This window comes from Rhinoderma darwinii, chromosome 1 (genome assembly GCF_050947455.1).
Source record: "Rhinoderma darwinii isolate aRhiDar2 chromosome 1, aRhiDar2.hap1, whole genome shotgun sequence".
Lineage (NCBI taxonomy): Eukaryota > Metazoa > Chordata > Amphibia > Anura > Rhinodermatidae > Rhinoderma > Rhinoderma darwinii.
Window position 1 is genome coordinate 608,078,061 of NC_134687.1, and position 27,312 is coordinate 608,105,372.

At 45.2% G+C, this 27,312-nt stretch overlaps 1 protein-coding gene across 1 annotated transcript in view; it reads right to left on the reverse strand.

Annotated features, from left to right (window-relative positions):
- Positions 1-4,947: 4,947 nt before the first annotated feature.
- MALT1 (MALT1 paracaspase) overlaps positions 4,948-27,312 on the reverse strand; it is an 88,716-nt gene continuing 66,351 nt past the window's right edge. Inside the window, exons 11-17 of the mRNA XM_075854977.1 lie at positions 19,143-19,320; positions 17,180-17,254; positions 15,247-15,374; positions 14,641-14,790; positions 13,223-13,380; positions 12,230-12,355; positions 4,948-6,451 (exon numbers count right to left, since the gene is read on the reverse strand). Of these exons, the coding sequence (XP_075711092.1) occupies positions 5,903-6,451; positions 12,230-12,355; positions 13,223-13,380; positions 14,641-14,790; positions 15,247-15,374; positions 17,180-17,254; positions 19,143-19,320 (1,364 nt within the window). The 3' untranslated portion in view covers positions 4,948-5,902. The remainder of the gene's footprint in view (positions 6,452-12,229; positions 12,356-13,222; positions 13,381-14,640; positions 14,791-15,246; positions 15,375-17,179; positions 17,255-19,142; positions 19,321-27,312) is intronic.

Here is a 27,312-nt window from a genome sequence, read left to right on the forward strand (position 1 = left end):
GGCCACAGCTTCGGCAACGCTGTGGCTGGGTTCGGGGATTCCGCTTCAAAAGTGCTTGACGTCACTGTGTCCATATATGTACACAGTGAAGTCAGGGACTTCTCCTTGAGCGGAAACACCGGCCACAGGGTCGGGGATTCCGCTTCAGAAGTGCCTGACGTCACTGGACACAGTGACGTCAGGCACTTCTGAAGCGGAATCCCGACGCTGTGGCCGGTGTTTCCGCTCCAGAAGAAGTCCCTAACTTCACTGACACAGTGACGTCAGGCACTTCTGAAGCGGAATCCCCAACATATATTGACACAGTGACGTCAGGCACTTCTCCTGGAATGGTGGTGCTATCTACAGACAGGTGCCATCTATGGGGGGGGGGGGGTGCTTTGTAGAACTACCTACAGGGGGCTGTGTGGCATTTCCTATGGGAGGGCTGTGTGGCATTACCTACAGGGGGCTGTGTGGCATTACCTACAGGGGGCTGTGTGGCACTACCTGCAGGGGGGCTGTGGCAGTATCTACAGAGGGCAGTGTGTGGCATTATATACAGAGGGAAGTGTGTGGCAAAAATTTACAAATGAAATTCATCCGATTTTAAAACGGACAGGGAAAAAAACGGATGCAAAATCGGTCAAAAACGGCCGTTAAAAACGGCAACACGGCCCGGAACGGAATCGGAACGGATGCAATCCGGCCGGGAAAAACGGGCCAAAACGGCCGATTTTATTGGCCGACACTTGGACCCTGTCGTGTGAATAAGGCCTAAGGGTCAGTTCACACAGAGTTTTTTTGACACGTTTGATGCGGAAACCGCACCAAAAAACATCCGAAAATGCCTCCCATTGATTTCAATGGAAGGCAGAGGCGTTTTTTCCTGCGAGCGGAAAAAATGGCTCACGGGAAAAAGAAGGGACATGCCCTATCTCTGGGCGTTTACATCTCTGACCTCCCATTGACATCAATGGGAGGCAGAAAAAGCGTATTTCGCTGTGTTTTTGCCCGCGGCGCTCAATGGCCGTAGGCGAAAAACGGCGCAAAAATCGGCGTTCAGGCAGAGCAAAATCTGCCTCAAAATTACAAACAGAATTTTGAGGCAGATTTCCAGCCTAACTATTCACTTGTATTAGTCCAGTGACAATTTAAGGGTATGTTCACACGGCAGCGTCCGTTACGGCTGAAATTACGGTGCAGTTTTCAGGAAAAAACGGCACCGTAATTTCAGCCGTAATGGCATGTGCAGGCGTCTTTCGCTGCGTCCATTACAGACGTAATTGGAGCTGTTTTTCCATGGAGTCCATGGAAAACGGCTCCATTTACGTCTGACAGGCACTTCTTTGAGCCGCATTTTCGGACGTAATTCGGGGCTAAAACGCCCGAATTACGTCTGTAAATACTGTCTGTGAACCCAGCCTAATACATGAAGCTCAAGAATAAACCATCAAAGCCTATAAAGGATAGTTTAGAATCGTCTATCACCACGTGTAGGTTAAAGTGAACTCATGTGAGTTCAGGCTGTATAACTAGTGCTTCTAGTTATGGGAAATGAGTATGACCAGGTTACCATGACAAGTTTTTTTGCAGAAATGGAATTTCCTAAGAATTTGAGAATAATAACATGAAGCTTGTCAGTAGCATGCATAACTTCCAACCGTCCTGTATTCAGCGGGACAGTCCCTGATTCTGGGCGGTGTCCCGCTGTCCTGAGCAGCTGGCGGTATGTACCGCTGTCAACTGTATCTGCATCTTAAGGGCTTATTCAGACAAACGTGATATACGTCCGTGCAACGCGCGTGATTTTCACGCGCCTCGCACGGACCTATATTAGTCTATGGGGTAGTGCAGACTGTCGGTGATTTTTGCGCAGCGTGAGTCCGCTGCGTAAAACTCACGATATGTCCGTTCTTTGTGCTTATTTCGCGCATCACGCACCCATTGAAGTCAATGGGTGCGTGAAAATCACGCGCATCACACGGCGGCACTTCCGTGGGACGCGCGTGATTCGCACAACAGCAGTAAAACTATGAATGTAAACAGAAAAGCACCACATGCTTTTCTGTTTACAAACATCCAAACGGAGTGTCATAATGATGGCGGCTGCGCGAATATCACGCAGCCGCGCATCATACGGGGCTGTCACACGGAGCTGTTAAGTGCTTTTTGCGCACGCAAAACGCCGCATTTTTTGCGTGCGCAAAACGCACACGCTCGTGTGAATCCGGCCTAAGGACGCAGACACAGTTCAACCCAACGGTGAAGCAGGGAACCAACAGCTTTTAGTAGTTTTCTGCCACTCTTGTCACTTTGTAAAAAGTGGGCATGACTTTGGGGAAAATGGGCGAGGCCTGGCAAATTTATTATAATTTACGGCAGAAACCTGGCTCATAGCTGGTGTAGATTTTACTCTATGGGGAGTAGCAAGGCCAGTGCTGGGCCCCTACCTTGCCCCTCCCCCGATTAGACTACTACCCCCCCCAATTGGACATAAAAAAATTAACAAAAGAAAAACCGTACATCAAAAATGTGAAAACCTCTTTATAATATCTTCCATATCAAGACTTAATCACTTAGATCAGTGATCCCCAATACCAGGCCGTGGATCATTTGGTACCGGGCAGCGGTATCTGGTATCCGCCCCGGTGGCCACAGGGAATTCTGGGCAAAAAAAAGCAAAAAAATTTTGGAAAAATGCTGAGCATTCAGCCGGCCTGCTAACAGGCTGCCCTCCTGCGATTACATTTTATCCCAGGAGATAGCTGCAGCCTGTGATTGGCTGCAGCGGTCACATGGGATGAAACGTCATCCCAGGAGGCCGGCCTGGAGGAGAAAACACAGACTTCTGAGTAAGTATATTTTTTTCCTGAGTTGTGTTTTTTGTGGCGGAACCGCTGCAATAAACGTAACAACTGCTATTTTTTTTATGGGTTTTACCTCCCATTGAATTAAATGAGGAAAACCCGCAACAAATAAGCAGCATTTACGCAAATACAATTGACATGCTGCAGAAATAAAACATTTCAATTTCTGAGCATTTTTTCCGCTCAGCATTTATGCAGCGTGTGGATGAGATTTGTTCTATCTCATCCACTTTGCTGATACTATATTATGCTGTGGATTTTTAGCAACGAATTCCGTTGCGGAAAATCAGCAGTATTTACGCAACGTGGAAACTGTTCGTTGGGCGCTGCGGGCATAAAACGCAGCGAAATACGCTTTCTCTGCCTCCCATTGAAGTCAATGGGAGGTCAGAGGCGGAAACGCCCGAAGATAGGGCATGTCGCTTCTTTCTCGGGAGAAAACCGCCCCCGCCTTCCATTGAAATAGACGGGAGGCATTTTCGGGCCGTTTTTGACAAGCTTTTTGGCGCGGTTTCCGCGTCAAAAAACTTGTCAAAAAACTCAGTGTGAACTTAGCCTAAGATTAACAAGATCACAGCCTGAGGCAGATTTTTGTCAGGTGCAGTGTTTTTCGTGAAGACCTAAACTATTCAAGCAGGCAGTGGCGTACATAACAGAAAGGGAGACCTCACAACTGCCATGTAGTCTATGGTGAGACTGGGCCAAGCACTGAACTGCCTCACTTTTCCCTCCCTTATTATTATACTTTGTGCCTGCACCTGCCACTAGGGGGACATTACTGTAAACAGTTATTGATAGCTCCCGTTAAACCTAGTGACTGCAGTTTTTTTATCATCTGAATTTTATCATGTAACGCTATAAATGAAGCAGGGGAAAACAACTATGTCTGGAAAACACAACACCGACCCCAATAAAGATTATAAAATCATGGTGGACATTAACTTTAATAATACATTTCACAGACCTCTCGATGAGGCCCATTTTGAGTTTTGGTATGGGGCCCTAAGATTTCTGTGTACCCACCTGCAAACCAGGTAGGATGTATTGATGTGGATGGTGGATCTTCACAGAAGTGAAGATGTTGCCTTCAGAGACTCTCAGTAGTGCAGCCCCAGGCTTTGGGCCTGTTACTTCAAGCAATCATGTCTCAGCGTAGGTGTAGGATATTCTAAAACACTAAAATGGCATTTTTAATTTTCTAGAAATAAATATATCATATAAAGGAGTGTTGTCCAGTTTCAAAATATACATTTTCATACACTATTAGGGAATTCTGAGATAATATAGCGGGTCATCTGTTCAGGATTTACATTACACCCCTCTTGCTCTGGAGGACCTGTCCTGTTCTGTACGAAACAAACAACCTGTTGATTTAAATGGGCACTGTGTAATGCTGAATTTTCCCTGTGGTGGCACTGTAGGCAAAAATTAACACATTCTGCCAGATTTGATCTGTCTCATCTGTGTACCGAACTCTGGCCTCATCCTGACCTAGTCTGCTGATTCTTATTACTGGCTCTAACGTTGACTGTCTGTTACCGACTTGGATTTGTTTGACCATGAAACTGTTCACACCAGCCACCCACAGCCCAACCACCCATTGGGGACGACGACCTGGAAACATACCGGCAAAGTCCATACCTCTTTGCACAGGGTTAAGGGTGAAGAACGGGGGATTCCTTAGACTCCGCATCCCTGGTTAGCCTTCACCAATAATGTTCCCAGTCATACATTGTTCCTGCTGGCTACCAAACTACTCCTGAGCGGTGTGCAACTCCTTCTTTAACAAGTCTGCATGACGCTACTGAAGTATTTTCCTGCTACGTTGTGCTACTGTGCTTCACGGTCTTCAAGACGTCCCACTATGTTGTGCTACTCTGTTTCATCATCTTACAGATGTCATTCAAGTTGCGACTACGCTTGTCGGGGATCGGCCTCCCGATACAGTCTTGGGCTTGTCGTTTAATATGTTTGCAATACAATGAGACTAGTTGAAAAGTAGAAAATAAATTGGACAAAGATAGACGGTATAGTCATGTGAAAACTCCTGATAAGTTTATGACTTCATATAAAAATAAAATTACATCATTTGCCAATTTAGTCTCAAATTATTTATAATAGAAAGTCACAAATTTACATAACATAATGCTGAAAAGACAATTATATAATATTGATGCAAAACTATGTAGGTGGGGATCATATGGCACGGTATTACCAATAACAACCAGCTACAGGCTTAGTGTATAGGGGGTTCAGTTCTATAATGATTGCTATTGGTGACACCCCCCTTTTTTTTTTTTTGCAGCATTTGTATTCTGTACATAATGTTTAATCAAAAATATAGTCAAATGTATTTATAACCCTCTCTAAAAATATATATTAGTCATTTAGCAAATATATTATTCGTTGCATTTTTGTATTTTGTTACAGTTCTATATGTACAGTGTAAGTATCCAATATGATCAGGTTTTACTTTTTATCTTACTAGCATTTTTTAGACTGAAAGGAAGCAGGTCTCTTTCCAGACACCTAATGAAGCAGCTTTCTCTGCCTCTAGCACAGCAGGAAATCCAAAAGTGACCGTAAGCACCAATCAATAGTGGAATTATATACAGCCAATCGGTGACATGTGAATAAAAAAAAACTACCTTTTGTATATACAGTACAGCTCCTATTCAGATTTATGTGCATCTTCATGGTTACAAACTAAAAACAAACCCTGTGTGCAGTCTGATCCAGGGGTCACGTGCTAATATTATCCATCTGCCCCCCATTAGAGCTACTACTGTCTATAGGTTAGCAAGAGAAGGAGCCAGTAACCATGGATACATATTGGTCAGAATAGGAGCTGTATACTTAAAACGGTTGGATATTTTGAATAATTTGCAAAGTTACTTTCTTGGTTGCAAAGGTGGACATAGATCCTTAAGAAATGCAAGTTGGCCCAATGATAAAAAAAAAAGCTAGCACAATAATTCCTCCTGAATACTGAAAGTAACAATACTGTAGCACAAAGTGAAATTACATACAAAAAACACCTGTAATTTTGAATATTAATAACGAAAGTCAGAATGGTCCTCTGTGCACTCCTCTGGTACATTGCTATGTCTTGGCGTTGTCATGTTGCTATATGGTGATCTGCATTCTGAGAAGTACCTCCGTCCACTACTAGGAGGATATCCTGAATAGTAATCTTTCCAATTGTCAGACTGCATGCTGCTTCTTAAGTTTTGTTGGAAGACAGGGAGCGGTGACTGTGGGTAATGGGGGTTTGTAAAAAGTTGAGTGGGTCCGGGAACTGATGATGAGCCTGCAGCAGTCTCTGGACTGTGGCAGGGACTGTGAAGTATATGACTGGGCTGTGTGCGAGAACTATGAGGTATATGACTGGTCTGTGTGCGAGAACTATGAGGTATGTGACTGGGCTGTGTGCGAGGACTATGAGGTGTATGACTGGGTTGCGTGCAGGGACTTCGTAGTCCGGAATGAATGTCTAATTTTGCAACCAAAGGTTTTCCTACATCGATTTTCTTTCTTTCGTCCATCATATCTTCAACACCTTCATACATGTAAGTCAAACATACTGTAAAAGTCAAGTTTTCCTAAAGGGAAAAAAAATGTACATATAAAAAAAATAATATATAATACATCAAAAAATTTATTATGATATTTTTCTGACAATAATTTTTATCTTGGAGACTACTGGCCAATAAAACTGGCTGCGTAAAACCCACGACATGTCCTATATTTGTGCGTTTTTCGCGCATCACGAACCCATTGAAGTCAATGGGTGCGTGAAAATCACGTGCAGCACACGGAAGCACTTCAGTGTGACGCGTGTGATTCGCGCAACAGCAGTAAAAACTATTATTGTAAACAGGAAAGCACCTGTCATAATGATGGCGGCTGCGTGAAAATCACGCAGCCACGCGTCATATGCTGCTGACACACGGAGTTGTTATGTACCTTTTGCGCGCGCAAAACGCACACCCTCGGGTGAATCCGGCCTTGGGAATATAAATTAAGGTGGTATATCAGTAGTGAGAACTACTTATGTTAACCCTCTTCACTATACAGACTATAAAGTACTATAGAGCACTTTAAAGAGGTTGTCTGTTTTCATTTACACTTGGGGATTCTGAGTTAATAGAGGGGGGTCAGTGGCGTAACTACTGCTGTAGCAGACGTAGCGGCTGCTACGGGGCCCGCAGCTTAAGGGGGTCCGTGCCGCTAGCTGACACACCCCCCCATATGCCGTTATGGCTGCTACAGTGGGTGTGACGCTACTACGGGGCCCACGCTGCCGAGCCTCTAACATGTATGGGCTGGGGGGCATTGCTAGCACTGGAGGGGGCCCCGGTGCTAGAAACAGCCACCTCTTGCAGTAATTGTACCTGCGTCCATAGCACGCAGGTACTAATGCATGCATTAGCGCTATTTTCCGTGCCCGACCATTCAGCGCCTTACAATGATGCGGATTGGTGGGGAAAAATTACTTGCTGCGCCTTTCAACGACGCTAGTGGCATGATGACGTCATTGCGCCACTTCCATGCTTGAAAGGCGCTGATTGATGGGGCAAGTCATTCTGCCCTGCCAAACAGCACCTGTGAATGACGCGTCGTTCAGCTCCAGCAGACCTTATAGAAGAGAGCAGACCTGTGAGTGGCATTATCTACAGGAGGGCTCTATCTACAGGGGGGATCGTCTATATGTTGGTATGTGGGCCACTGTATACAGGGGGGTCTATATGTGGGTTTGTGGGGTTGTGGGGCACTATATACAGGGGGGTCTATATGTGGGGATGTGGGGTACTATATACAGGGGGTATATATGTGGGGATGTGGGGCACTATCTACAGGGGGGGTCTATATGTGGGGTTGTGGGGCACTATCTACTGGAGGGTCTATATGTGGGGATGTGGGGCACTATCTACAGGGGGATCGTCTATATGTGGGCCACTATATACAGGGGGTCTATATGTGTGGTTGTGGGGCACTATATACAGGGGGGGTCTATATGTGGGGATGAGGGGAACTATCTACAGGGGGGTCTATATGTGGGGATGTGGGGCACTGTCTACAGGGGGAGCTATATGTAGGGCACTGTCTACAGGGATGGGCTATATGTGGGACACTATATACAGGGGGGGCTATATGTGAGGTACTATCTACAGAGGTGGGCTATATGTGGAGCACTATCTATAGGGGGAGCTATTTGTAGGGCACTGTCTACAGGGGTGGGCTATATGTGGGACACTATATACAAGTGTGGATTACCTGTGGGGCACTACCTACAGGGGGGCTATATGTAGGGCACTGTCTACAGGGGTGGACTATATATAAGGCACTATCTACAGAGGTGGGTTATATGTGGAGCACTAACTTTAGAGGAAGCTATATGTAGGACAGCACGGTGGCTCAGTGGTTAGCACTATTGCCTTGCAGCTCTGGAGTCCATATGTGGGCACTATCTACAGAGGGCTGTATGTGGGGCACTATCTAGAGGGACTTCTATGTAGGGCACTATCTACAGAGGCTCTATGGGGATCACTATTTACAGGGGGCTATGGGGGCACTATCTACAGGGGGCACGGTGTGTGTGTGGGACACAGTGTATGGCACTATCAGAATCTGGGACACAGTGTATGGCGCTATTATAGTCAGTGGTGCAGTGTATGGCGCTTTATTATATTTAGAGGTGTTGAGAATTTTAACTTCGTTTATAGGTGCAGAAATGTTTTAAAAGTGAGAAGCTGAAGACATTGAGCGGAAAACTGCAGAAATGGGTCATGGCCGGGAGATATTCTTTATAGACGTCTGGTGACGACTCAGATTCTAGTTATTTTCTTCTCCCTCCGGTCCAGTGAGTCACTTAATGGGGCCATGTTGGGAGCTGTAGTTTTACGCCGTACAAACGTATACGGCAGGGGTTGCACTAAATTGAGCTGTATTTGTTCTGGTGCTGTATATATGTACTGATCTTGGTTCTGATGCTGTATTTAAGTACTGAGGTTGGTTCTGGTGCTGTATGTATGTACTGAGCTTTGTTCTGGTGTTGTATATATGTATTGAGCTTGGCTCTCGTACCGTATATATGTACTGAGCTTGGTTCTGTATATATGTATGAGCTTGGTTCTGGAGCTATAATTATATAGGATATATTTATAATAACAAAAGTGCATGGCAGATGGATCTGTTTTCAATTTATTGTATATTTCATGAGAACGTGTCTGGTAGTTTCTAACCACTTGAACCGCCACCATGCAGTAATACATGACCATGTTTTTTTCAGATGCAGCAAAATCTTTAAAATTAACTTTTAAAACGGTGCACACCATATGCTAATTGCTCATTAAGGGGTCATGAGGCGGTGCCACTATCCTGAAGAGTCGCATAGTCCTGCCTCCAAACCCACCAATCCATTGATTGACATCCCCCTGGCTGATACAACTTTCTCGGATGCGCCATTGCCTTGTACTACTTGGGGGGCTGTGTGGCACTATACACAAGGGGGAGCTGTGTGGCACTATACACAAGGGGCTGTGTGGCACTACTAAGGGGGGGGCTTTGTGGCACTATCTACTATGGGGCTGTATGGCACTATTTATAAGGGGGAGGGCTGTGGCTCTATCTACAGGGGGCAGTGTGTGGCGCAATCTCCTAAGGGGGAGCTGTGTGGCACTATATACAGTGGGAGCTGTATAGCGCTACATACAGGGGGGGCTTTATGGTGATATCTACAGGGGGCTGTATGGCACTATCTACAAGGGGGAGGTGGGGGGCGCCATCTACAAGTGGAGTGTGATACGGTCTATAGGCGGGGCTGTATAGCACTGTCTACAGGGGGACATATGGCACAATCTACAGGGGTTGCTATCTATAAGGGGGGCTGCATGTGACACCTGGGGGTCCCAGTCAAGATTTTGCTATGGGGCCCAGGCTTTCCAAGTTACGCCCCTGAGGGGTATCCTCTGTTCAGGATCTTCATCTCTTGGTCAGAATAGTAAGAGGCTACAAAGAGCGTCCCTCACTCTGGAGGACCTGATCTTATTATCAAGGTACACTTCTAACAAGTTTAGATTGTCCAAAGCGGAGAACCCCGTAAGACATGGATACTTTAATATGGAATAGAGAAAGGCTACAAAGAGCTCTCACTCTGGAGTACCTGTCTGTCCTGCATTACACAGACAACCAATTGATATGGATGGGCACTGTGTAATACTTCCCATAAATAAAAATGTTTTATATCGAATGTCCAGAAATTTTGTTAATAGCTGTCAAAGTAATTTTCAGTGTTTCTAGCATATAATACATTTTTCTTCTTTTTTTTTTGCTTCCCGGTGTCCCCTTTGGTGCTCCTGCTAATCTGTGCTGCTGACGGCGTGCTCTGAGCAACATCACTCTCCTTTCCCCTCTAGCAGCTGATAAGAGCCCCTTCTTACTTTCCCGGTAAATCGGTAACGTGGGTTCCATAGTAGTGAATATATAGTATAGCTATATATAGTGTGTAAATATAATAAAATAAAACAATTAAGGCAGAGTGGAAATGTACAGTGTTAATATCTGCTGTCAGGATACAGAGCTGTACAGTGCTAACAAGATGAGAAGTCTCCTCTGCTCTACTGCCATGTCACTGAATGGGCTCTGCTCCTTCCCTGACAAGCTGAGAAGGAGTTTCCTCAGTTATACTGCCCTACTACTGCAGAGACTCTGCTCCTTCCCTGACAAGCTGAGGAATCTCCTCAGCTGTACGGTTCTGCTCCAAACCTGACAACCTAAGTAGAAGTCTCTTCAGCTATACTGCCATGCTACTGTAGAGGCTCTGCTCCTTGAGCTACGAAGGAGTTTCCTCAGCTATACTGTCATGCTACTGTAGAGGCTCTGCTCCTTCCCTGACAAGCTGAGTAGACGAAGTCTCCTCAGCTATACTGCCATGTTTCTGCAGAGGCTCTGCTCCTTCCCTGACAAGCTGAGTAGAAGAAGTCTCCTCAGCTATACTGCCATGTTTCCGTAGAGGCTCTGCTCCTTCCCTGACAAGCTAAGAAAAATGAGTCTCGTCAGCTACACTGTCATGCTATTGCAGAGGCTCTGCTCCTTCCCTGACAAGCTGAGTAGAAGGAGTTTCCTCAGCCTTAGGCCTCATGTACACGAGCGTGTGCGTTTTGCGCACACAAAAAACGCGGCGTTTTGCATACCCAAAAGGCACTTAACAGCTCCGTGTGTCATCAGCGTATGATGCGCGGCTGCGAGATTTTCTCGCAGCCGCCATCATTATGACACTCCGTTTGGATGTTTGTAAACCGAAAAGCACGTGGTGCTTTTCTGTTTACATTCAGAATTTGACAGCTGTTGCACGAATCACGCAGTTCGCACGGAAGTGCTTCCGTGCGGCATGCGTGGTTTTCACGCACCCATTGACTTCAATGGGTGCGTGATGCGCGAACAGCGCACAAAGATAGGACATGTCGTGAGTTTTTCTCAGCGGACTCACACTGAGCAAAACTCACGGACTGTCTGCATGCCCCCATAGACTAATATAGGTGCGTACGACACGTGTGAAAAGCACGCGCGTCGCACGCACGTATATCACGCTCGTGTAAACGAGGCCTAACGCTCTGTTCCCTGCCCGACAAGCGGAGAATGAGTATCTTCAGCTATCCTGTCATGCTACTGCAGAGGCTATGCTCCTTCCATGACAAGCAGTCTCATGAGCTTTACTGAACTGATCCTTCCCTGACAAGCTGAAAATGAGTTTCTTCAGTTATACTGCCCTGCTACTGCAGTGTCTCTGCTCCTTTCCTGACAAGCAGGGCATAAGGCTATTTCTTATGGCTACTCTGCAGTGAACAGCAGATCACTAAGTAGAGACCTGGCTATGGGAAGAGTGACTGAGCATGCTCTCTAGCAGCACTAAGCTCATTAGGTGGATGTGCACATTGCTATATACTTTGAACATCAGGTGGCGCCATACTATGTAAGTAAATGTCATATCTCTTCACTGGAAAGTCTTTTTTTAAAAGCAAGTAAATGGAAAATATGGTTAATTTTTTTTATGAACTAAACAATTAATATGATATTTAATGTTAGGTCAACCCCCTTAGTTTCCCATGTGGTGGTGCTGCAGAGAAATTGAACACTTAATACCAGGTTCCCCACAGATTGCAGCAGACTCCTGGGGGTCTTAGCAAGGGGACACTTTGTGATCTGCTTATTGTCAAGGGGCCCTTCTAACAAGTAGACATTGTCCAAGCGGAGAACCCCTTTAAAGTCTTTACAAGACTTTCCCTTTTCTTGCTTTTGCTTGCCAGATTTACGGAAGTTGCCTGGAGCTCTACTTTCTGCACAGATTAGGAGGGTCACAGCATTATTTGCTTACCAACCTTTAGTGTTTGCAGGGAACTCAGACGGGTGTATAAGCAATGCTTTGGAAGGTCCTTCGATACCAAGAAGCTTCCTGTTTCTTCTGGAGTGTCTTTGTTTGTTTCTTTAGTGTCAATGTATAAATCCTGTGTAAGGACAATAAAACAAAAAAAAGTTTGAATTAATTGAATGACTTTGAGGGAGCCCAGACTGCCAGGTACAATATGTAATACATATTGGTTCTACTGCCAAATGCACCCCAGCAGGTTTGTAGCTATAAAGCGGGCAGAGATAGCAGTTGCACCTGGACCCTCTTCATCATAAGAAGATAACAGTATTATAAATGGAACAAGTAGGCATGGGTCCCAGTTACAGATTTTGTGGGGACCCCGCGCTTTAGATTGCGGCTCTGCGGACTGTAGTACTTGCGTTCCAAGCTAAAAGAAAGCGCATCATTGAGCCACCTGACATCTAAATTGTAAGACAAACAGATCCAAACTCGGACTTACTTTCACAGAGCTGAGAGTTTGTTACAATGTATCAGTGTAGGTAAGAGCTATCAGTCTGGAACTGCAGACAGAGACTCGTGTTGTTGCTGAGTTTAGCCCACAGAGGCGTGCTTATATTGATACACTGTAACCAAAAATTTGGTTGTGTAAGCTCAAGATCAGGAGGTGGCTTCAGCCTTTGAACATTTCTATTCACTGATACATTGTAGCAAACCCTCAGCTGAGAGAAGCATTAGGTCTGTACCCATCTTCAGCCTTTATGTTCCTATCCATTGTTGTTCCTATCCATTGACATCAAGAAGACAAAGTGTTACAAATAGAAAGTACATTAGACCAGGGAAAGTAAAGTTGGCTGCTATGGTCCAGGGGCAGGTGACAAATCTAAAAAGTCTAAGGTAGGAATGAGATATAATATCACTTTGATGCTCATACAGGCTATGATATATATCAATTATCACACCAGACACAATTAAAGGAACATGAAGAACCTGGAAAGATACTCACTAATGGAAAGTCAGTGACGTTGGCCGTACAGTGAATGATGTTAGTGGGTTTGGTTATAATTCGCAAGTAGATGATCATCACATTGGAGAATTCTGCAGCAAAGCCCAACTTGATTTTTACACCGCAGTCAAATTCAATGCACGTGCTCTCCGGAAGTTCTGCAGATGAAATCACATCATGAAGCATAAAACTGGCTTGTCTAATAACTTAAAGGAGTTGTCTAGTTTAGGACACCCATTTTCATACACCCTATTATGGAATTCTGAGTTAATAGAGAAGGGTCTTCTGTTCATGATCTTCATCTCTTCACCAGAGTGGAGAGCGGTTACCAAGAGCGTCTCTCGCACTGGAGGACCTGTCTTGTCCTGCATTACACAGACAAAACATTAATATGAATTGACACTGTGTAATGCTTAATTTTTCCTGTGGTGGCGCTGCAGGGAAATTGAACACTTACTGCCAGGTTTCCTCACAGATAACAGCTGATCACTGGAGGACACTTTCTGATCTCCTTATTATCAAGAGACACTTCTAAGAAGTTAAGATTGTCCAAAGCGGAGAACCCCTTTAAGACATGGATACTTTAATATTGATGGCCTATCCTTAGACTCCTGGTAACTCTGCCGATCTGCTGAATTAAAGGGCTCTCCGTTTATGGTTTACTTAGGTATCGGTACTACAACTCTCTACAGCTCAGTTCCATTCAAGTGAATGGACTGAGCTGCCGTGCTAGGCAAAGCTACAACCATATTTATGTCACTATGCCTGGGTAAAGAACTAAAGAGAAGCGGCACCCCTTTCATTTAGCTGATGATGGCATATCCCAAGGAAAGGCCACTAATATTAAAGACCTGAATGGAATTCTGAAACATTTTTTTCTGGGGAAATCAGATTGTCTGCACTACTAACTAAAGATCTGATTAGTTAACGATTACCCGTGCCATCCAAGTAACCTCACTAACAGTGGCAGCAGAGTGCCCCAATTAACAATAGTGTCAGAGTTTCCCACATAAACAGCGCCAGCATACTGTCCACACATACACAGTGTCAGCATACTGCCCCCACATAAACCGTGCCAGCATACTGCCCCCACATAAACATAAACAGTGCCAGGATACTGCCCCCCTCGTAAACAGTGCCAGCATTGTGCACTTTATTTCCTGTAAATAAATACAAAAGTCTGGGCTGATTCATTTTAGAATATATCTTTATAGGGTTCAAGCTTTGTATTTTTTTTTTTTCTGGTACAGAGCTCTAAAGCCCCGGCTTTCCTCCAGCCACCAGTCATTGAATGAAATGATAAAATTCTGGGTTCTCAGACAATCCAGGAGAACAAGCAAGCATGCATATAACATATTTTAGTTTGGACCATCTCATTTTTTGCAACTCGATGCATTGATATGTTTCAAAGATCTCACCATTTGCCTTGGCCCATTGCAGATTTCTTGCCAAGGACTCTGTAGAACATGCTTTGTGCTGTATAGGGTCAGTCAGTGCCCTCCTGGCAGACAGGCTGCTGCGGATTTCTAGAGCTTGCATTCCTTTGGTGAGCAAACAACGTCCCATATCTAAAAAATAACAAAGGTCCTCAAATAAATGGAATAAATAGTGAATGGGGTTGTGTTGTATGTAGCTCCCTCTACAGTGGGTGTCTGGGACCATCGCCGTGCAGTGAAATAATGTGAATAAGCAGCAGCAGGACATAACTAGCGTTACATCCACTTAATTCTGAGGATCAGTGGGGATCGAAACAGGACCCCTACGATTTAGTAATGGTGTAATATCCTTTTAACTTAAGAAAGGGCTCCTATAAGTAATGGGCCATAGAAGTAAAAAAGTGGGGCACCATTGTGCAGCACCTAGAATAGTTGTGACTTCCCTTCCCCCACACAGGAGGATTATAGGAACCTATGGTTCTCTAAGTCCAGTTCAGTAAAACTGTGGGAAGTCCGGGTATTGTGGCGATAATACAAAGGCTAAAATGAAACGTCTGAAAGTGGCCTTGAAATAAAATATGTTCTCACCTTCTCCAACCTGGTCTAGCAGAACGGTGATTTTCTTATCTTCTAATATGCGTTTCTTCAGAAACTTCATAAAAATGCCATTTGCTAGATCTGAATGTTGAATTTCAAACGCTTCTGCCCCCTGGCACCTAAATAAAAGTAACTACATATGAGGCATGACAAGAAGAAGCTCATTAGCTAGTCTCAGATTAATGATCTTTGTCAGGTCCACCAGACCTTATCACCAACCTGCTACTAACAGTGTGAACACCTCCCTAATGGGCAATTAAGAAGACGCTGATCATTCCATACTGGGGATCTCTGGATATATGGCCGCTGCTGTGGGATTGTGTGTAGTTACAAAATGACAATTCCCTAAAGCAGCCGCCAAGACAGCAATATGAATGCATGAATCCAACCATAAGAGAAACCTTGACTGCTTAAGTGGTGTACATAACAGAACGGTGGCCCCCTAGCAAAGATAAAAAAAGGACCCCTCATTATGGTGCCGTTTTGCCACCCAGGACAGAAGAGCCTGCTGTGTTTGTTCCTCCACCCTTTGTGGATCACAGTGCAAAATCTATAGCTCAGCTTTGTTTTTCTGATACAGAGCTCCAAATCCCCTGCATAGACTTAGATTTAACCCCTTACCAACATTTGACATAACTACATCACGACCGGGAAAGATGAGTATGGAGCGGGCTCACAGGCTGACACCCGCTCCATACTAAGTGGGTGTCAGCCCTATGTCATAGCCAACACCTTAGGGTATTTGCACACGATAACGTCAATTACGGCTGAAATTACGGAGCTGTTTTCAGGAGAAAACAGCTCCTGAATTTCAGATGTAATTGCTCGTACTCGCGTTTTGCGAGGCGTCAATTACGGTCGTAATTTGGAGCTGTTCTTCATTGAAGTCAATGAAAAACGGCTCAAATTACGTCCCAAGAAGTGTCCTGCACTTCTTTGACGACGCTGTTATTTTACGCGTCGTCTTTTGTAAAATTACAGGTCGTCGGCACAGTACGTCAGCAAACCAATTGAAATGAATGGGCAGATGTTTGCCGACGTATTTGAGCCGTGTTTTCAGGCGTAATTCGAGGCGTAAAACGCCTAGTTTACGCCTGAAAATAGGTCATGTGAACCCAGTCTTACTGTACTGGCAATGATCACTCAGGAGCACACAGGAGCCTACGCAGCTCACTGACGGATTCAGCTGACAACGGCATTCTGCAGCTTATATGTACTGGAATACATAGAAGCTGCAGAAGCGAAGCGGTACAATATTTTTAATAAAAGTACATTTCAAAGTTGCTTTGTATGCTAAAACACACACATATATATATATATATATATATATATATATATATAAAAGTCCAAATACAATGTCAGCCGCACAGCCTTGTAAATCATAGGTGGTGCCGACCTGCCCAGGTCAGGGCTAACAGACCTGCTGTAGTAGAATCCAAAAATCAGGCAGCACTCCAAGGTATAAGCAAGGTAGAAAAAGGTGCTTTATTGGTCCATATACACACGACGTTTCAGCTCAACACAGGAGCCTTTCTCAAGTGAGTCTCACTTGAGAAAGGCTCCTGTGTTGAGCTGAAACGTCGTGTGTATATAGACCAATAAAGCACCTTTTTCTACCTTGCTTATACCTTGGAGTGCTGCCTGATTTTTGGATTCTATATATATATATATATATATATATATATATATATATATATATATATATATATATATATATATATATATAAATAAAAGCCACCGAAGGTTTCCATAGCCTTTAACTTTAATAAAAGATTGGTACATTCGGTGGAGCTTTTTGTGAGGCCCATTCTGAATTTTACTATGTACAATGCAAACTAAGGACAAAGCACCAAAACAGAAATATATTTGTACACTCACAGAGAACTTCTGCATGTGACATTCAGGCCAATGGAAAATAACTTACGTGGCGTATCCAAAGACAATGTTTGCTGTCACCTTCAGGTTTTCTGGATTCAGGATAGTGCAATCATGCTGGTTCCTGTAATGAGTAATATCATGATGAGAGACTGAAAGACCCTGTATGAACCATATGCCGCTTTAGAAAACACTTTTAAAAAAATTCCTTCTAGGTAATTCTTAAACCCTTAATACAAAATTAAATACATGTGCTTCATCTAGTTGCCAAAGAATAACGTACAAATACCTTGTTGGAATTGCACAGGGCGCACAGGAGCTATGCCTGTGCGTTCACTACAGAAGCTGACTTTGACTGACAGCCGGGATCCCAATGCAAATTCTGGACATTTAACCCCTATGACGCAGTTAATATCGACCTCGGCATCTAAGTAGTTTGACAGCGGGAGTGCCTTTTGTCATGCAACGGTGGCCCACGAACACGATCTTGGGCCACCAATGAGTTACCTCTTGTGCCTAATAGATTGCATATCAGTTTTACACTGGTGGGCAGTAATGCTTTGGTATACCAAGTATACCAAAGCATTATAAAAGCAAAACAGAAGATTGCATTGTGAAGCCCCCTAGTTAATTAAGAAAAATAAAAGCGTTAAAAAAAACCTATACACATTTGGTATTGCTGTAATCATACCGAGCCATAGAATACAAGTAGTTTTATTTATGATGCACAGGGAATTTAAAATGAAAAAAACTTTCCCCAATCCCCCTCCAAATAAAATAAATAAAAGTTAACTAATAAGTTATATGCACAAAATGGTGTTAGTGGAAAATACAACTCATTTTTCAAAAAACAAGCCCTTATACAGCTACATCAAGAAAAATATAACAAAGTTCTGGCTCTTGGAATGCTACAATGAAAAAAGAAAAATGTTATGTCCTTGAGGCCTAAACAGGCCAGGTCTTTAAGAGGTTAATAGAAAGGGGGCTCACCATCTATTAGCCAAAGTTGCAAGTGGCTACAAAGAGCCTCTTTCCCTCTGGAGGACCTGACACATCTGTGTATTACCTGGATATCATCATGATTTCAATGGGGATTGTGCAGTGCTTCATCTGCCATGTGGTGGCGCAGCAGTGGGATTGAACACTTCTTGCCGTGTTCCCCTCATAGAATTCAGATGATCGCTTGGTCCTTGCAGCAGAGCATCATGTGATCATCTTTAAAAGACCCTTTGAACAAAAACATATTGTCCAACGTGGGCAACCCATTTGCATGGTCCCGCTCTATGGAGAGGAATGGGTAGTTTGGAATTTGACATTTTCCATTGATGGCTAGGTCCAGGACAGGTATGTTCTTGGAATTGGTGGGTGTCCTAGCTTCTGGACCTCCACAAATCAGAATGTCTTTATAGTCTATGATGGGACAACTTCTTTTGGTGGTTCAGTGACTTGAATGCCTCACACATACACTTAACACTCAGCTCTAACACTACTGAACAACATGATGAGACAACCCCTTTACATGAGTAGGTGACATGAACATCTCTAGTGTCAAAGGGTTTCCCTTTTATTACTTAATTTTGTTTGGCTACTTCTCTATGAACCAAAGCAACTCCCACTATGGTGGACCTGGCCCATCCATATATTTCATGGTCAGCCATTCATTTAAAGAGGAATTGCATGGCCAGATGAAATTTCCCCTGACAATCACAGCTAATTACCAAGGGCTCCAGGAGCAGGATCTGCAGCGATCAGCTGATTGCTGGAGCGGCTGTTTTTAGAGGAGGGCTGTCATGATGAGACAACCTTTCTAAGTCATCTATTTTGTGGGGTGAATCAGTAAACGAGCAATAAGGAATGAAGCAGATGCTTGTTATACTTTATTTCCCATTTGTTATTTCCCACTCAGCCATACACATCCTACTTCTCCATCCTTTAGATTAGGATACAGCCCACCATATTGTTCTGGGTCTTGTATTTGCACACACATTGTGATTTTTTGGCGGTTTACTCACGTTTTGCGGCACATGTCCAGTAGAAACACATTGAGTCCGGTTTCTTTCTCTTGCATAAGTTTTAGGATTCTTTGGACACACAAGCAGTTTAAAGATCCATAAGGCTTTGGTGCATCAATAGGAACCATAAAGCTGTTACCAAAGTTTTCATAACCATGACCAGCATAGTACAGCAATCCTGCAAGTGAAAATGCATGTATTATATCTCATTCGAAAGGCAATTTTCTTACTATGTACAGAATAATAAAAGGAGATGGAAAAATACAGTCAACTGCAAAATTTACATTCAGCGAGAGAACTTTATTGTATAGGGGCCTCAGCAGTTACCAGCATTAGGACATTGTCTGCGCTTCCGCACACAACCGTAAAGAGAAGCAAGGAAAGGTAAGTTAACAGGGGCACCTGGTTGCTGAATTCGTTTTTTTGGGGTCTGATTTATTTAGGGGTCTGGTCTGGGTTTGATTGATTTAAGGGCTTAGTCTGAGTCTGAATTAATCTAGGGGTCTGGTCTATGGCTTTATGCCTCCTATGACCCAATCCTGCATTTTCTACTTATGTGGCTGACAGTGTGTGTGGTACCATTTTTTCAGCATGCTCTGTCAGCCATGCTGGGAGTTATAGTTTCACGGAAGTTGTGGTTTTATACTGCGACTCAGCCAGCAAGGGTGTGAGTTAAAGTGGTTATCCAGTCCGACAAATTGATGGCCTATCCTCAGGATAGGCTACTAATAGCTGATGGGTCGCGTCCGACTCCCGGGACCCCCGCCGATCGGATGTAGTGGCGATTCACAGTATTGCAGCCTTCTTCATTGAAGTGAATGGGAGAAGTCTGCAATACCTGTGAATCGCCGCTACATTGGTGCCGACGATTCACAGTAAACAAGTAGAAATGAAGGGCGCTGCACCCCCTTCAAAACAGCTGATCAGCGGGGTCCCAAGAGTCGGACCCGGACTGATCAGCTATTGATGGCCTATCCTGATGATAGGCCATCAATTTTTTAGGGACTAGACAACCCCTTTAACCCTAACTTTCATATGGATCTGGTAACTGCTTGGTGTGGGAAGGGGGGATGGCAATCAAAAGTTTGCTATTGGGCACAGCACTTTTTAGATACGCCACTGAGCACAGGAGATGGCTCTGCCTAGATATGAAATCTGTGCTTCTCCCTGTGGCATGATGGGAGTCAGAATAAGAAAATGTATTTCAGAAGTAAACACAAAAGGTCAGGGTCTTGTAGCTCTGTACCTGGGTGAGTATGCCTATGGGAGCGGGTGCTTCTGAGGCACATTATATTTTATACAAATTTTTACTGGAGATGCTCTTAATGACCCAACAAATTTTACTATATTTTTTGGACCAATTTCAAATTTTGCAGCTGATTCACGAGAAATACTGCAGCTTTAATAAGAAAGAGAATACTTTTAACTGGGTTTTAAAAGCACCCAGGCAGTCATGTGCTTCCTAACATGTATAGTAATTAGAAGATAAAGAAAATTATTACATAAAACAGAAAACTGAATTTACAAAAAAGTACTAAAAACATAGAAATAAAAGATGGATGCTACATACATATAGGAAGAGACAAACTCTTCTCCTAAACCTATTAATCCACTCTGCTTTAAAGGGAACCTCTCATTAGGTCATATAAGTTGCACTGGTTAACTGACCTGAATAGCGCTTTATGCCTAATTCCAGAACAGTTTTTTTCCTGGACCCCGGGTCCCAGAGATATGGCCCACTTTTGCGTTAGCTCCCTATGTGCTAATTTACTGTAGTTAGCCAATGGGGTGGGGCTAGCTTCCCTGCCAATGATGCGGACCAATCACTGCGAGGCAGCTTGAGGGTAGTTCACGCCCTGTTGGCTAACCACCGCAAATTAACATATAGGAAAGCCAACACAACAGTGCGCCATATCTCTGGAACGGCGGGGTTCAGGAAAAACAGCGCTGGAATCAGGGAGACTGCGCTATTCAGGTCAATAAACCAGTTCAACATATGACCCAGTAACAGGTCCTATTTAAAAACTTGTAGACTTAAATCTATTATTGCAAAAATCTGATTAATATGGCAATAAGAATAAGGGCTTATTCAGATGAATGTATAATACGTCCGTGCAACGCGCATGATTTTCACACGCCTCGCACGGACCTATGTTAGTCAATGTTAGTTCAGACTGTCCGTGATTTTCATGCAGCGTATGTCCGCTGCGTAAAACTCACGACATGTCCTATATTTGCCCATTTTTCGCGCATCACGCACCCATTGAAGTCAATGGGTGCGTGAAAACCGCGCACAGCACACGAAAGCACTTTCGTGTGCCGCGCGTGATGCGCGCTGCAGTAGTCAAAACTATGAATAAAAACAGAAAAGCACCACGTGCTTTTCTGTTTACAAACATACATACAGAGTGTCATAATGATGGCGGCTGCGCGAAAATCACACAGCCACGCATCATATGCTGCTGATACACAGAGCTGTTATGGAACTTTTGCGCGCGCAAAACGCCACATTTTTTTTGCGCATGCAAAACGCACACGCTCATGTGAATCCAGCCTTAGAGATAGAGAGGGAGAGAAAGAGAGAGGGTGAGGGAGGGAGAGGAAGAGAGAGGGTGAGGGAGGGAGGGAGAGGGAGGGGGAGAGGGAGAGGGAGGAGAGAGAGGGAGGAGAGAGAGAGAGAGAGAGATTCCTTGCAGCTGCTCTCTACTCTGGCTAATAGATGAGAGTTCTGAATAGGGGGACCCCCTCTGTTAACAAAGGTTTTCCTAAATCAGACAATCCCATTAATGGTCAGTATAATGTGCACTACATCTGACGGGTTCCAGGGAATATGAGCAGGACTAGCCACTAGCCTATCATAAGGAACTGATTATCTCCCCAATAATGTAAAAATAGATTCATGCCCTCATGACTGCATTTCCATTAATATAATAATATTGCATCATGTGAATATCGTTCAAGACGCCCCACGGGTTAGATCATTTGCATACTTTATAAATATAGCCCTCAGCGCAGCAGGTTGTGTGCAAATACAATAGAAAAATCGATAAGTAAAAAGAGAAAAGGCGAGAACAGAACATTCTTTGTACAACACAGTAAAGAGGGAAGCAGATTATTATCAGTCTACAGTATCTTGCAAAGCAAAACCACAGGAAGTAAGGGTGGCTCTGAGAGATGCAGTGCACGACAGGCTACAACGATTACAGTGCATGTAGTCTCTCTCTCTCTCTCTCTCTCTCTCTCTCTCTCCTCTCTCTCTCCTCTCTCTCTCCTCTCTCTCTCTCCTCTCTCTCCCCAATGATGTTAAAAAAAAAGTGCTGTAGTCCAGACACAGATGAACACAGCACTCCAACACCACCAAATATTAGGCCATGTGCACGTTACCAGAGGATGAATCAATTCCCCAACTTGAATGTAAAAGAAACCATATCTATCTATCTATCTATCTATCTATCTATCTATCTATCTATCTATCTATCTATCTATCTATCTATCTATCTATCTATCTATCTATCTATCTATCTATCTATCTATCTATATCCCCAACATATTCAAAGGGGCAGAACTGCAAAGAGTGTAAGGGTGGTCAGCACCCCTCTTAAAGTTACTGCTGTACAGGTACAGTGCAGGGACACTGGCCACCAACCGTAGTTAGGGAGTTCGGCTCCCAAGCGAAAGCGTCGTCATCATCAAGACAACGGCGGTGAGACGCCGCGTGTCATGACGTGCCTGCTCATGCGCAGCAGAGGCAGTGAAGTCTCCGTCGGCCCTAACAGGGCAGGTCCGCGAGGACCGGAAGTGATGTCGGGCAGAAAAGGTTAGGAGAGGCGCAAAAGCAGGACGAGACGGAAGCGGTGGAGAGAGAGGAGGCACCAGAGGTTGGAGCCACGTGGGGCACGAGTAACAGAGGTACCGTGTGCTGGAACAAGCAGAAGTGGGGAGCAGCACCAGACAATGAAACAGACCAGACTGGTACAGGTACCGGATTCCCCCTTCACCGCAAGCGCTCTGAGCAAGAACAGGGGACTATAGATCGCAGACCTCATCCTTAACTGTCAGCTCCCTCACATCATGTCCGGTATTGTAACCCAGAAGACAAAATATATATTGAGCCAACGCCTATTAGAAGTCCCATCCTGCCTTCTAGTGATTTTCACGTGCCTCTGTCCCTGGGCTTACCTATGAAGAGTATGCTGTCTGTAGTTACACGTTTCAGAAGAATGTTTTGGACTGTCAATTATACCAAGTGCTTGGAGTTGGGAGCAGAAAGTAAAACAAGCAGGGTGACAGAAATCAGCATCGGACTAGCACAAGGACATTGAACAAATTGCATCTGTCACCTGTGGCTGTTTGGTTGTGTCCTAGATGTGCCTGAATAAATTGGCCGCCGACTGAGGGCGGGAGAGGGTTGTCACGAAAGGTAGCGGATAGCTCCGCGAGGACCCGTGGTGGTGCCCGTAGACACGGTTAGTCCACTGACCCCCCCCCGCGACGCAACCCATGGCCGAGAGTATAACTCTTACCTGAGTGTATGCTGACAGTAGTGGGTATCTCCCACCGTGACTGTCGGAGGCGTGTTGGTATCAAAGCTTGGTAATGTGAGATTTAGGCACGACCTCTCTCAGGGGGACTCCAGTGGGCTCGACGTCCCCAACCTCAGTGGTACTGTCTGCTCCTCAGAAGGAAAGCATCCTGTTCCGTATTGATTACAGTAAACAGTTAAACCAGACAGTTGTGTCTCATCTCTTGCTCCGCGTGCCACGGTAATCCCACCTACATAACTTGGCGTAGTCGGCACTATACGATCTGGACTAGGAAAGCAGCAGCATCACCATCCAGCAGCAGTGGCGCGGCCGCACCCATCATGGCCGTGATACCTACGTTCGATGGACAGGGTGTGTCTATCATAGACTGAGCTGAGGGGTGCGCGCTGCTGCACAGTTGTTCCAGGTATCGGTAGCACACCAAGCCGATTTAGCTCTCAATTCCGAGGAGAATGCAAGAAGAGCTGTGCTGGTCCGACCAGCGTAACACGCTAAAGACTATCATTAATAGGCTAGACTCATTATACGGGGACATCACCTCCGCCACAGACCTGCGGAAGAAATTTACACGCGGGTGCAAAAGAATGGGGAGTCCCTCCAACAATTTGCGGTGGGACTATAAGGCATGTGTAGTCGGTTGGTGAAGAAAGACCCAGCGGGATGTGCTGCACTACCCGAACCTGACCGGATTATGAGGGACCAGTTTATCTCCAACTTAGATAGTCGCACCTTGAGGAGGGCGCTGAGAGATTTTGTCAGAGCCACACCAACGCTGAACATGAGCGAAGCCCTAAGGGAGGTTCTAGAGTTGTATTGAGAGGAGTCCGGGGAAGCGAATGTGGCATCACAGAGAGCAGGCCCCACCGAGTCAACGCCAGGGGGAGGGGAGTGAATGGGAGCCAGGTTTTCGCCCGGGACATTCGTGAAGTGATCCGGGAGTGAAAACAGAGGTCACGCAGTTGAGAGTCATGGCTGATAGACCGATGCCGAAGCCTCGACTGTCCTGAACCCCGCAAGGAGGTCCTAGTCGCTGATGCCGTTGTGATCAACCGGGACACTTTGTCAGAGACTGCAGAGCGGAGCGGTTTCCCAGACGCGAACAGTCCCTGTAATGCTGTACAGGGACACAAGCCGCCATCCGTAGTTCGGGAGTTTTGCTCCAGAGCGCAAGAGCGTTGTCTTCATCATGACAATGGTGGTGAGACGCCATATGTCATGACGTGCACGCTCATGCGCAGAAGAGGCAGTGAAGTCTCCATTGGCTCTAACAGGGCGGGTCCGTGAGGACCGGAAGTGACGTCGGGCGGAAAGGGAGAGGAGAGGCACAAAAGCAGGACGAGATGGAAGCGGTGGAGAGAGAGAGAGAGGAGGGAGCGATCCTGAGGAGGCACCAGAGGTTGGAGCCACGTGGGGCCCAAGTAACAGAGGTACCATGTGTCAGAACAAGCAGCAGTGGGAAGCAGTACCAGACGTAGAAACAGACCAGATGTGTACAGGTACCGGATTGTAGCGGTATGAGCAAGAACAGGGGACTATAGATCTCAGACCTCAGGCCTAACTGTCAGCGCCCCCACATCATATCCCATATTATAACCCTGAAGGTGGAATAGATATTGAGCCCATGCCTATTAGAAGTCCCATCCTGCCCTCTAGTGATTATCACGTGCCTGTGTCCATGGGCTTACCTATGAAGAGTATTCTGTCTGTAGTTACACGTTTCAGAAGAATGTTTTGGACTGTCAATTATACCAAGTGCTTGTAGTTGGGAGCAGACAGTAGAACAAGCAGGGTGACAAATCAGCATCGGACTAGCACAAGAACATTGAACAAATTGCATCTGTCATCTGTGGCTGTTTGGTTGCGTCCTAGGAGTGCCTGAGTAGTTTGGCCGAAGACTGAGGGCGGGAGAGGGTTGTCACGAAAGGTAGCGGATAGCTCTGTGAGGACCTGTGGCGGTGCCCGTAGGCCCGGTTAGTCCACTGACCCCCCACGACGCAACCCGTGGCCGAGTGTGTAACTCTTACCTGAGGGTATGCTGACAGTAGTGGGTAGCTCCCACCATGACTATCGGAGGCGTGTTGGTACCAAAGCTTGGTAACGTGGGAGTTAGGCAGAACCTCTCTCAGGGGGAATCCAGTGGGCTCGACGTCCGCAACCTCAGTGGTACTGTCTGCTCCTCAAAAGGAAAGCATCCTGTTCCATATTGATTACAGTAAACAGTTAAAGCAGACAGTTGCGTCTCATCTCTTGTGCCGCATGCCATGGTAACCCCACCTACATCAGTATTCTAGATCGTTTTAACCAAAATTGTGGGTGCTCCACTCATCAGGCTGACCCCCAAACTTGGACTTCGAGAATAATGGCATAAAAAAGGGAGCAGCACTCCAATTGGCACAATGTAAAAATGGAAATGTATTCACCCATAGTGCAAAGGCGACGTTTCGACCCTACCATAGAGTAATTTTCAATTTTCCACTGACCCCCCACGACGCAACCCATGGCCGAGAGTGTAACTCTTACCTGAGGGTATGCTGACAGTAGTGGGTAGCTCCCACCGTGACTGTCGGAGGAGTGTTGGTACCAAAGCTTGGTAACGTGGGAGTTAGGCACAACCTCTCTCAGGGGGAATCCAGTGGGCTCGACCTGGACTACGAGAATAATGGCATAAAAAAGGGAGCATCACTCCAATTGGCACAATGTAAAAATGAAAATGTATTCACCCACAGTGCAAAGGCGACGTTTCGACCCTACCATAGAGTAAGTTTCAAGACTCTATGGTAGGGTCGAAGTGTCGCCTTTGCACTATGGGTGAAAACATTTTCATTTTTACATTATGCCCATTGGAGTGCCACCCTCTTTTTTGTGCCATATATATATATATATATATATATATATATATACACACACATACATACATAAATACATACGCATACTGGCAGTCCAGGTCGTACTGTGGTTGGTGGCCCAGGCTATTGAGTACAAAAAGGGGCCTGCACTAGCCATTTGAAGCCCTAGTTAACTTTACCTCCCCCTCTTTACTTACCCTCAAGTATATGGTATAGGCCTGAAAAGGTGCAACATCTGTCCCAACCAGTATATATCATATTGGATGGAATGCAGGAGGAGCGGGACAGAGTACAGGAGTTCCTGACCATTTGCCTATATGGGGCCCAGATATTTTGAGTGACGGCCCTGTATTTAGAATTGACTATATTGGTTTCTAGTGGACAATATATGTAATCCATCCCTTTAATAACTAAATTCTAGCTTCCCTTCCCTAACTACGTAGATACACAAAGTTTTTTAAGGATTAGCCCCGGTTGTAAAGGATCTGCCAGGCACAGCTTCGGGGTTAACTCCCAGAACTAATCAGTCAGCACCTGAGAATACATCCCTGAGACTGACTCCTGCTTCCACCATTCAGGCTGGCAGGCTTAGGAGTGGGAGAGCCTATCGTAACCTGGCCAGACTCAGCTAACTCCCGCCCTCGGTCTATTTAAGCCTGCACTTCCTGTCCCTCGGTGCTTGTTATTGCTTGTGTTTCTTTCCTTGTGGTTTCCTGGCCCAGCTACAGCTCCTGCTATTTTTGATCCTGCTCCATACTGACCCTGGCTTACCGACTACTC